The sequence below is a fragment of the Mauremys mutica genome, chromosome 1, assembly GCF_020497125.1.
Source record: "Mauremys mutica isolate MM-2020 ecotype Southern chromosome 1, ASM2049712v1, whole genome shotgun sequence".
NCBI classification, from domain to species: Eukaryota; Metazoa; Chordata; order Testudines; family Geoemydidae; genus Mauremys; species Mauremys mutica.
The window spans coordinates 103,505,197-103,517,393 of NC_059072.1; the positions used below are offsets into that span (position 1 = coordinate 103,505,197).

The following is a 12,197-nucleotide window of genomic DNA, read 5'->3' on the forward strand; positions in this document are numbered from 1 at the left end:
TATCTGGGATGAAAGCTGGAGGCATGAAGGTAGGCATAGTGGTCAGTGGGTTTTCGGTATAGAGTGATGTTAATGTGGCCGTCACTTATTTGCACCGTGGTGTCTAGGAAGTGGACTTCCCGTGTAGATTGGTCCAGGCTGAGGTTGATGGTGGGGTGGAAGCTGTTGAAATCGTGGTGGAATTTTTCCAGAGTCTCGTTCCCATGGGTCCAGATGATAAAGATGTCATCAATGTAGCGTAAGTAGAAAAGGGGAGTGAGTGAACGAGAGCTGAGGAAGTGTTGTTCCAGGTCAGCCATAAAAATGTTGGCATATTGTGGGGCCATGCAGGTGCCCATAGCGGTGCCACTGGTCTGCAGGTATATATTGTCATCAAATTCACTCTGTATTGTGCCTTTTTGCTCATTTTATATACTTAGAATGTTAGCTGGCGCATATTATAGTATATGAAAAAGACAGTTGAAAACAAAGCTACTGCCTTTCAAGTTCCTGTTTGCAGTGTTTTTGTAGCCCTGTTGGTCCCCGGTTATTAGACAGGCAAGGTGGGTGATGTAATATCTTTTATTGAACCACCTTCTGTCAGTGGGAGAGACAAGCTTTTGAGTTACACAGACCTGAAGAAGAGCTAAGTGTTGCTCAAAAGCTTGTCTCTTTCACTGACAGAAGTTTGTCCAATAACAGATATTACCTCACCCACCCTGTCTCTTTAAAAATCCTATCTGTTTGGTGGGTTTAGCTGGACCAGAAATCGGCAACCTTTGGCACGCGGCTCGTCAGAGTAAGCACCCTGGTGGGCTGGGCCGGTTTGTTTACCTGCTGCATCCGCAGGTTGGGCCGATTGTGGCTCCCACTGGCCATGGTTCGCCACTCCAGGCCAATGGGGGCGTCGGGGAAGCGATGCGGACTGAAGGATGTGCTGGCTGCGGCTTCCCGCAGCCCCCATTGGCCTGGAGTGGCGAACTGCAACCAGTGGGAGCCGCGATCGGCCAAACCTGTGGACGCGGACGGCAAAACAAACTGGCCCAGCCTGCCAGAGTGCTTACCCTGGCGAGCCGCATGCCAAAGGTTGCCGATCCCTGAGCTAGATCATTGCTATGCTGGGTCAGGTGTGGATTGGGAAGAGCTTAACATTAAGCTACTCTCTCCTCATGGAATGTATTACTGTAATAAAACTTTTGTCTTTTATTTTTCAGATGGTATATCCTTGGAGCAGCAAAATCTTTCCTTACTCTCAGTGGGATCTAAACTACATCAAAGTACAGTAAGCAGCATAGCACACATGGCCTTAACACAAAGCACAGTAGAACCCCAGGAAAATAATTTTCTTCATGTGGTTTTATCATCACTTACCACTCCCTTTGATGTGACTTTATTTGACCAAGAAAGAATGAGCAGAAGTTCAGAAGGAAGAACTATGCCAGTGGGAGATGTCACAGTAACTAGCAATGAAGCATTTTTAAGTGACGATGGATTGATTAGCTCCTTTCTGAATGAACAGTGGACTCCTTCACTAAAGTCTATTACAGTGGAGTATCGTTCAGATAATTCAGTAGAGCCACCAAGAGAAACCTTAGAAGCTGTGTTGCTAACACCTTCGTTATCTGTCCTTTTGCTGCCATATGATGAAATGAAAACAGCACAACAAATCACAACATCACGTGCTGCCTCTGGTCACAGTCGTGCTTTCACACAATTGAAGCCTTTTGCTCCAGATGGTATAATTCCGACTACAAGCAGAGACTTGCTATTGTACCCCACAAATACAGATATTTATTTAAGTTCCACTACATCAGAGGTGGCGGCTGGACTGGTGGGAAATGTAGATGGAAGCTATGCATCTAGTTCAGACTCCTCACTGTTTTTGCCTTTTGATACTACTTCAGAAGGGTCCTCTGTTCTTACGAGACAGCTGAATGAGGATAGCCAAGTTATGCCAGATGCTTTGGCAAAAAGTACTGATCAATACACTGAAACTTATCCTGATGTGAATAGCGATGCAACAGAAACTTTGGATCTAAGGACCTATTCTGTTGCAAGCATTTCTAGGGCAGCACCTGTTTTGGTAACCAGCATGGAGCCTGCTTTGTTTTCAATTAGTCTTCCATATGTGTCTTTCCCAGTTCACTCAGCTGCTGGTTCCACTGACTCTGATACTTTTGTTACTAATGACTTGTTTACACATGTGTTTTCCCATAAATCCTCCAGTACAACACCAAATTTGCCTGGCAATTTAGAAATATCAAGTCAAGTTGAGCTCTTCAGTGAGTTCATAAGCCCAGTGCCTTTCACTAGACCATATGCTTCATGTTCGTACTGTGACTTTGCCTCAGTTCCACCAGAACAAGTCTTTTCAGCAGGACACACAGAACATGATGTGGGTTCGGGTGATTATATTGAAACATTGTCATTCACAGCCTCTGGGGAAAAAGGCATTACTCCACTTACAACTGTAGTTACTGACTTGTATGAACTGGAGGAGTCAACTCCTGAAATCTTTGATACTACTTTTCCATCAAGACCTGTTGTTTCATTTTCTTCAAGATTCATAGAAGTCTCTGAATCAAACTTGTTTTTTTCAAACAGTGTGGACGTTGGTCTTAACATAATGAGTACAACAATATTTCCTTCCTACAGACAGCCCTCTGAGGGAATATCATTGGATATCACTTCTGTTCAATTCCCCGTCCCTATTACTGAAACTGTTACTTTAACATCTGGTATTAGAGCAAAACCTTCTGATATCACCAGCGTTCTTCTTGAATCCGTGTTTACCACAAGTGAGAATGTACCGTCAGTTACAATCAAACATACAGGCTTGCTGGAATCACCTGAATTTATGCCCTCAGAATCTGTACTTTTGCTTGACAAAACACCTGCAAGTGTTTTAACAGACAAATCTTCTGTAAATATTTCAGATTTTTCATCCAACCTTTTATCAACACCATTTCTCTCTGAACCTAGCAGCTGGTCATCTTTATTCACCTTTTATTCAAGAATGCCAAGTGATTTATCAACACTATTACCTCAGGTCTTCCCTACACTGCTGGGGCCATCGGTAGTTTTTGATGATTCCTCTAGTTGGGATTCAACTGCGTTTCCTGCAACTGACAGCACAAGCGTAGAGGTTTCTCATCTCTCTCCCTGGCAGACTTCATACCTTTATTCAAATACATTTTCTGTTCCAAACACACACAATCCTGAAGTAATATCATCAAGTTTTTACTCTTACTCTTCCATGTTACTAGAAGGAACATCAGTCTTGCTAATAGATTCTGAAGTTTCATTTACCTCAATTTTCACAGAAGCTACCTCTCAGTTAGAGTCTTCACTCTTCTCCCTTGAATCAGCAGTTCCTACACTGGTGCTGTCCATTTCTGACTCAGAATCTATTCTCACCAGCAATACCTTGGTTGATGAAACACACTTGACCTCATGGTTTACCACCTTTCAGACAACTCCTGTCTTAAGCGTATCTTCGTCCCTTCTCTCAACTGTTACAGCTTCAGATGAGGATACTGGTGCTACTGCTAACCACACATTGCTTTTGACATCTCTTTCCAAGGCAACTGCTAGTACAGCACATTTTACAACAAATCCATATACGCTGTTGTTGCATACAGATGTGAACAGCATTACCGCTTCACCTACAGAGTCAGTTTCTGTGGTCACATCATTTGTACCTACACAGCTGCCTCCATCCATAAACACTTCCACTGAATTTGGCACACAAACAAAAACTAGTGTGACTAAAGTTACCAATAGAACAAGTGCTACTACTGCTACTACTACCACCATTAGTAGCATAGTTGGCCATCGTACAACTACTGAGAGCAACTCAAGTGCTTCCTCATTCCCTTCTACTGCTGTAGTGGCCACGACTCCATCTGAAGCTATTATTATCACCTCTGCCATGACCACAACCCGACAACCATATGTTTGTGACATCACTGTTCCCGATACTTACTTAATCATGGCTGGTAAGATATTGCTAACTTTATTTCAGTTTTTTTCTTTAAAATTATTTCAAAACTACTCCCCATTCTCTTCTCCCCCCCCCCCAAAATCATAAATGAACATCACCTTCTAATGCTAATCTTATCATTTAAATTACACCCGTATGGGTGCCCAATGAACATTTGAAAGGAACACAGCATGGAATGTAGATTACTAAATGTAAACCTACAGACTTGTTTACATGTAGTTGTTATGAAGGGCTAGATTTTCAAAACTCAGCCTATATTTCCATGCATACAGCCTGGTTTGTATCCCTTGCTCATACAAATTATAAAATTTAGCTGCACAAAACCTGTCCCTTGTGCACAAGTGGAGTGCAAATGGTGCTTTAAAATTGATCATGCATACATGTAGGCTTAATTGCAGCTCTTTTATAATCTTGGTGTTAAATTGATAGTATTCTTACAGAACTGTTATGCAGAATCTTTTAATAGCGTGGTGGAGTAAGTTTCCCTTTGAAGATATTGGGACTGTTTATAAATGGCATAATTTAAAATAAACTTTAGAACATGTGAAACTAAAGTCAGTTTTTCTAAATATCTTTAACATTTTATTTTGCCATGTGAAAATGAGCTATGTACCTGTATTTGGATTATTTTAATTGGACTTGGTGTGGTTATGATCAGAAAAGTGACTTTGTATGCTTAAAAAGAAAGTTGCCTTGTTACGGCCAAGCTAATATACTACAGTTGTGAAGGAGCCATATTTGATGTCAATCAAGAAAAAATTTCCATTTAAGTTTTATGGTCAGAATGTGCACGTTTGATGTATAAAACAAAGAACAGAGTTTCATTTTTTTCCAGATACGAGGGTGAGCTGGCTGTGCTAATGTTAAGAAAGATTATGGGGGAAGGGGGTTTGGGAGGGGGGTGGGACTTGTAAACAGAGCAGTTTTACTATGCAAATATTTGATGGAGAATAAATGCAAAACACCAAGATGCCATTTTAGTTGCTTTCAATAATCACTGTCATAATTTAAAGTGTGGTTATGGTTAGTAATGCACCTGTGAGTAGTTTTAAAGTACCTTCTTATTCAACAGTCTGCCTCCATGTGTAATCAGTGCAGTGTTTGCTTGCTTTTTTAATTTTTTTAAACAAAAATAACATTGTTTTTTTTTTTTAAATGCCTATTAGTAGTGTATATCCAACACAGTTATTTGCATTCTATTCTGGCTTATGCATCATCTACGGAATTGTTAACTGTATTACAACAGCAGAATCTTTATTACAAGTGCTCAAATAAAAAAGAACACAGTTTGCCTTTCAGATCCAGTTTGAATTTCTAGTCCATTTGTTACAAAGGTAATTGTTTTTACTAGCAGACGAACAAATTTGATGTGGAAAAAGTTGTGAGAAAATAACCACAGAATCCATGAAGCTATTTATAGAGTCACCTTTTCAGGGTATAATTGCACTTCTATCTGCATCTTATCCCTGTGTCTTACGCCTTCAACACACTTGACCTTTGTCATGCATCAAACAACTGAAAATGCAACATTGAACCAAAACACCATAGATTAAGCTAAAATGTACTTACTGACTCTCGTTAATTTCCAGTGCTGGCCCGCAGAGCTGTGCTAGAAAATGTCAGTGATTCCATCAAAGAAGTGCTGAGAGTTCAGTTCAGGCGATCAGTAGAACTGGAGGTAAGTGGTACCAAATGTGTATGTTCTTTGCTTAGTATAATGCTATAGCGTGGTGTGGTTTTGTTTTTGTTTTTAATTTTCCTATATAAAATTAAAAACACAAAAACCTGGTGATTCTAAAGCACAGAGGAATTTTGTTTGAGGTTAAACAGGAATACCATATACATAAAACATCTTTTCTTGCATTTTTAGTGCAAGTGTAACATGAATTGTTACTTATATTTTCATAATGTGACAGATTTAGAGAAGCGCGCCTTCCTCTCTGGCTTGGATAAGCAGTGCTCCCCCACAGCTCACCCTCTTTATTGGCTGCTGTGTTGAGAGCTCCCCCACCTGTTTCAATCCACTTTAACCCCTGCATAGATTAATATCGAAAGGTGAACTGAAAAGCTTATACTGTCTAAAATATCAGTTCAGGGCTCTGTCTTTCTCCAGTGCCAGCTGATGACATCCCAAGCACTTAAAACAAGGCAGGGAGCCTTCTCCATAGCTTGTGCTCATTTATGTTTTAGTGATATCAGAGCTTGCAGGGAAATGTGGAATCCTGAACTCAAGACTTGGTAGGCTGAAGAACATAAGAAATAATTTGAAGTTGTTAAATGTCATATTTAAGTCTACAGATAGGTAAGTCTGGGATATTCAGTAGTGTTTTTCCCTCTCTCCTCTGTGATGTTCAAGTTTTGTGTTTTGTTTGTTTTAAAGGCTTAGACCCCCCTCCAGGTTGGGGCACAAATCAAGTTTGGGAATCATAGGACCTTGAGAGGTCATCTAGTCCAGTCGTCCCCTGCACCCATGGCAGGACTAAGTATTATTTAGACAATCCCTGACAGGTGTTTGGAGATTTTTAAGAGCAGGTTAGACAATGATGGAGAGTCCACAACCTCCTTTGGCAATTTATTTCAGTTCTTAACTACCCTCACAGTTAGAAGGTTTTTCCTGAAGTCCTTCTAAACCTCCCTTGCTGCAATTTAAGCCCGTTGCTTCTTGTCCTATCCTAAAAGATTAAGAAAAACAATTCTTCTCCCTCTTCCTTGTAATAACCTTTTATGTACTTGAAAACTGTTAACATGTCCCCTCTCAGTCGTCTCTTCTCCAGACTAAACAAACCCAATTTTTTCAATCTTCCCTCATAGTTCATGTTTTCTAGACCTTTAATCATTTTTGTTGCTCTTGTCTGGACTTTCTCCAATTTTCCACATTTTTCCTGAAATGTGGTGCCCAGAACTGGACACAATACTCCAGTTGAGGCCTAATCAGCGCCGGAATAGAGCAGAAGAATTACTTCTTGTCATCTTTATATAACGTTTCAACATGGTTCCCAAGGCTAAAAAATCAGTGTAAATTGGGACTTAAATTAAAGGCTGCATTCAGCAAAAAGTGCCCCTTTTAAAAAAAATTCTTTGACAAATCCTAGAAGTAGTTTTTTGGGTGGCAGACACAAAGCTGACTTTAGTCTCTGCACAATCAGATACTCTAAAATTTGAAATAATTACCATTGTTATGTAATCGTGGAAGAATCTGGCCCCTAAAGACTGAGCAAAGTTTAATTTACAGTTTATTACATAGGGTTTAATTGTATCTTTGTTCTGAGATGCTACATTTTGGGACTAAGGGTAATTAACATAGTAATGCTAACAGTAACTCTTTGGGGCCAGCTCAGCTTAGCATTTTGGGTGTATTTCTGTTTACCTTAAGAATTACTGGCTTAGCTTTCTTTCATTCTTAACTATTATTGTTGACTCTACTGAATATTTTGAAGAATATTCAAAACATCTGCTGTTTATACTCAGTGTTGTCCATTCAGCAAACCAAGTTTTATAAACAAAGAGTTTTTCTCCAGCTTTCTGTTAATTTGACCATAATAGCTCAGCACAGATGCAACATCTCATTCTGTGCAAGATTTCTTTTTTAATTTTCCCAGCTTTGCCTGGGTGGCTTAACTGCCTAGTTAACTTGAGTTATAGTAACTTGATTCCCGTCCACGTACACAAACCCTTAACTTGAGTGTAGTGGTGCTTGTAACTTGAGGTTCCTGGCCTGTTGGGGAGGGGGTAAGTGTGAAAGCTCAAGTTAACACAACTCTGTGTTAATCTGAGTGTAGATATCAATTTAACTGCAATGAAGACACAGCTTGAGGCACAAGAAGATTCAGCAGCTTGCCCCAAGGTCACAAAGGGAGTTAGTTACTCAGATATGATTTGAATCTGGGATAATATTAACTCCCCAAGCCTTCATGCTTTCCTTATAAACATTGTTTAAAGAGAAACTGGCCCTACAACTGTACAGATTTATACAGTCTAGCAAAGCCTCCTTTGATCGGACAAATCTCAAATGTGTTGACCATCAAGTTGTCTTGCAAGTGCAACCCATATGAAAGATTTGTCTTTGCTGCAAAGTTATCTTGAGTTATAACTTAAGTTTTGTTTCTGTCTGCTCTCACAAATTTCTAGCTCGTGCACAGTGATGTTTTAAACTCAAGATAGCTGGCCTGTCAGGGTATTGGTTGAAGAATGAGTGCCGCTGATGCTCAAGCTACTGCATTGGCTGCAGCTAGAGTCTGCTTGAGTGCTGACAGGTCTCTAATGCTGTCCCAGAATTCCCCCTTGGGACCTTTGTTGTGTTTACCTACCTGCTCCCTGGTTCAGGACTGAAAGCTACCTCCAGTCAGTATAAATAGCCTGCTTTGATTTTCAGACACTGCCTTAGCACGCAGCGTTCTGCACTTCTTCAGATCAGATGGCATCTGGTAGAGCATCCGAAGCGTGCATCTAGCTGTCCTGAGTCTGACACCAATGTTCTTGTGGACCCTGTGGTGTGAGGCCAGTCAGAATGGCTTCAGATCCAGGACCAGACATCAAAAGTCTTATAATGCTACCTCCAGTAAGCTCGTTGAAGACGGGCTTCACTGGACTAGAGAAGATAAAATTCCTGTACTGAAGAACCTATACTGCCAGGCAAAGAACCACAAGTCCTAGCCTGATGACTTCCCTAGAATGTCCCCATTCTCTGGGGAGCTGCACTGGGTGCTCAGCAGTGTCCCAACCATGGAGCCCGAGTACACCCCAGACACCTCAAGGGCCCCCTGGAATGTGCGTGGGCTCAGAGGAGGAACTGGAGCCAGGGTCAGCACCAGCCACAGCAATCTCAGTTGAGGCAGAGCAGATGTTTGCCACATCCACTCATAGCCTGTCTGACCCCGTTCAGTACTTCTAGGACCTGTTTGGGGAGGAGATGGAGAAACGGACTGAGGAGAATGCTGCAGAGGAACCAGCATCACCTCAGTTGGGTAAGGGAGTGAGTGACTTGCCCTTGTTATGGCTAGGGGGGATATGATAACATAAGGGGGCTGTTGTTACCTGTTTAGGACCAATCTCTGTTACTGTAGTGGGGGGTGTTGGGTGCTGGAGGGCAGGCTTTTATGTTATACTGGTTTCAGGTTCACTTGAGGGGTAAGGGGAGAAATATCATCCAACTGGACATGTACAGTCCAAGATGAATTCTGCAGGGGGGAACAAGATTTTAAACATGCAAGCAGTGATTTTTTTGAGGTGCACACCCCTGCAGGTGTGCAAAGCCGTGGCTATTAATACAAGCCGAGCAATGGTCGCAGACACAGCGAGGGGGTGAGACAAGCATGTCTGCAGAATACGTGTACGGCAATGTGTTTTTTCTCAGCTACCCTAGCATTATGTTTTTGGATGCAGCCAAAGCTTTAAAAAAAAACCAAAACACTAGCCTAGGAAATAAGTCCATTTCATGGTCTTTGGCAGTATTAAATCCAGAGCACTTGCAAAGTCTCTTGGAAATACTGGTCTGTGGTCTGGCTGCCAGAGTGGAAGGGGGTAGATTGCAAAGGCACATCTGTGATAGTTCTGTGTTACTGCCTCTAGTTCAGCATCCTGTTTATACTGTCCTAGATTAGTTCACTAGTCCTCAGTCATCAGTCTGCCCATCACTCGCCAGATGATGAAACAGCTTCCTGGCATAGATGGGTGGTTATTTTCCAGAGTCCTGGAACACCTGATCAGTGATCTCAGGCAGGTTCACCTCTTCCATTGCCAGCACAGCTTGAAATAACAGTACTGTCATGGGGTTAATGTTCTGTCGTCCCAGGCCTGTCCCTCGCACACCCAAGTCCCTAACCCCCCTTTTAAAAAATGAAATAAAAAAAATTGTGTGACTGTATAAAGCATTTGCCATTGTCGGGGGCAGGGGAGGGAATGCTGGAACTGAGCAGCTTCAGAGTAGAGAAATGCAAAGTTGGAGGACAATGAATGCCAAGGAGGTAAAAGTTGTGACTTTTCCCTCACTGTGAAGTTAAAGGAGAGAAACTTTTCTTTTTTCTCTCTCTGGGCAGAAAAATAATGCATTGTTTTTCAGGACCATCTGCCCCAGTGCAGGTGAAACATCCACCTAGGAGACCACTGACAGTGAACACCAGGGTCCAGAACCTCTGAAGGAAAAGGATAAAGGACAACCTGCTACACAGGGACTTTGTCCGTAGATGAGACTGCCTTTTTAAGCTCCTAGGGAGATGATAGAACAGGACTGGCAGAAGCAGGCTGCAGCTGAGGGGTGCTGGAGAGGAAGAAGGTGGCTGCAGACGGCATCACCCATGATTGTACCATGAGGGAGCAGGACCATGAGGAGTAGAGGGATCTGTCAGAGCACATGCTGGGACAGATGGCCAGCAGGTTTCAGTACAACTTGGGTCTGGACCCTGTCCAAGTCAGCCTCCTGCTGTTGCCTCCCCTCCACACTAACATATCCTGCAGCCAGTGACCTCTGCATACGGGGTAACCCAGTCCATAGATGGGAGGGAGGGCACATGGTCAGCTGTACCCTGTGCACACCACCCTGTGCAGGCACAGCAGAGAGTCAGAGTACTTGCTGTCAATGTGCATTTTCATTACACGGGATGTGGTATTGCACCCCCTATGCACTTGACTACCTTCTGACAGCTGTACTGTCAGTGTTACTCTTTCAATACAATCTTTTGCTGTACAGTCCCTTGGTGTGTAAGTACTTTGAGAACAAGACAGAGAGGAACTGTATTGAACTGCCTTGAGTGCAGGGGACTGGACTAAATGGCCTAGTGAGGTCCCTTCCAGTCCTACTCTTCTATGATTTTAATACTCTCATAGCTTGACAATACGTATACAAGCACATGATTCTCATATAGGTGCAGTCCATTATAGTAAATGCTTATCTATCTTATTTTCACCTTCCAGACCAAGAAGTCCGTTATTTCCCTCTCTCTTCCAGGCCCAGCTTTAGCTGATGCACATTGTGGCTGCCTGTATCAGACTTGTAAAGCAGTGCGTTCATTGCTCCAGTCTTGCCCAAAGTATTCCCTCTTAACCTCACATATATCGTGCAGAACACAACGTACCCCAATGACATTAATGGCATTATAGAAGCTGCAGTCTAAATAGTTTGTAGGCAACATTATCAGACCTTCAGTCAGCCAAATGTACCACCATCCTGCAGCAGCACATGGTATAATTGAACCTTCTGCCAGATGGCCTCACATCTGGGCAGGGCTTCATGAGCCAGGGCAATAGAGGATAAGCTGGTTTCCCAAAGTAACAGAGGACACAGACATCCTATTGATATCCTACTGGGTGGGAGTAAAGTCCCCGCTTGTCAAATTTCAAAAAGGCAGAATCTCTGGAATGCACTAGCATCATGGTCCCTGGCCGTGAATCCCATGACGTTGCATGTGAACCTCCCTCTGCGGTCAGCCAAGGACGGCTGAACAATGGAGTAGCATGCTTTCTGGTTTATGTAGTCATGCGGTCCTTGTGGAGCATGCAGATAATGGGCACGTTTGTACCACCAGTGATGCCAACACAGTTCAGGTAGCCAATTTGCTCGAAGACCACTATTATTTCATGAACATTTCCAGTCTTCACCAAACTATAATTCACTAAAGCTATAATTGCTTTGCAAACCTCCATCACCACAGCACTGATGATTGACTTCCTGCTGCCAAACTGATTAGCCACTGACTTGCATCAGTCTGGGGTCGCCAGCTTCCAGAGAGCAATAACAACACACTTCCATACTAGTATGGCCTGTCTCATCTGCTTATCCTGCCTTTAAAGTGCTGGGAAAAGCTCTTCACACAGCTCCAGGAAGGTGGTGAAAGTTCTGTGTCCACTGCTGGTCATCCCAGGTCTGCGTTACATTGCAGTCCCGCCACTTGGTGCTTTGGAGCAGCTGGTCAGCATAGAGAGTTTTCTCAGGTACGACAGTCTGCATGAGCTGCTCCCCAGAAGACCTAATACCTCACTTGGCTCATTACAGCACCTGCGTAGAGTCACCTGATGTCCCATTTTTAAAGGGAAAGTCCCGTGTTTTGGGACTTTTTCTTATATAAGCTCCTATTACCGCCCACCCCCTGTCCTGTTTTTTGCCACAGTTGCTATCTGGTAACCTTACACCTGCGTGCATGCAGTAATTCTAGTATAGCCAGAGTTACCTTTGCAGTGTGGTTACTGTCACCCAAGGCAGGCTAGCTCAAGTGGAGAAACT

At 42.8% G+C, this 12,197-nt stretch overlaps 1 protein-coding gene across 2 annotated transcripts in view; it reads left to right on the forward strand.

The window, feature by feature from the left end:
- The window catches only part of KIAA1549 (KIAA1549 ortholog), a 213,807-nt gene that overhangs the window by 118,020 nt on the left and 83,590 nt on the right, over positions 1 to 12,197 (forward strand). For both annotated transcript variants that reach the window (XM_045002706.1, XM_045002707.1), the window contains exons 2-3: positions 1,194 to 3,977; positions 5,572 to 5,660. In XM_045002706.1, coding sequence (XP_044858641.1) covers positions 1,194 to 3,977; positions 5,572 to 5,660 — 2,873 coding nt within the window. The remainder of the gene's footprint in view (positions 1 to 1,193; positions 3,978 to 5,571; positions 5,661 to 12,197) is intronic.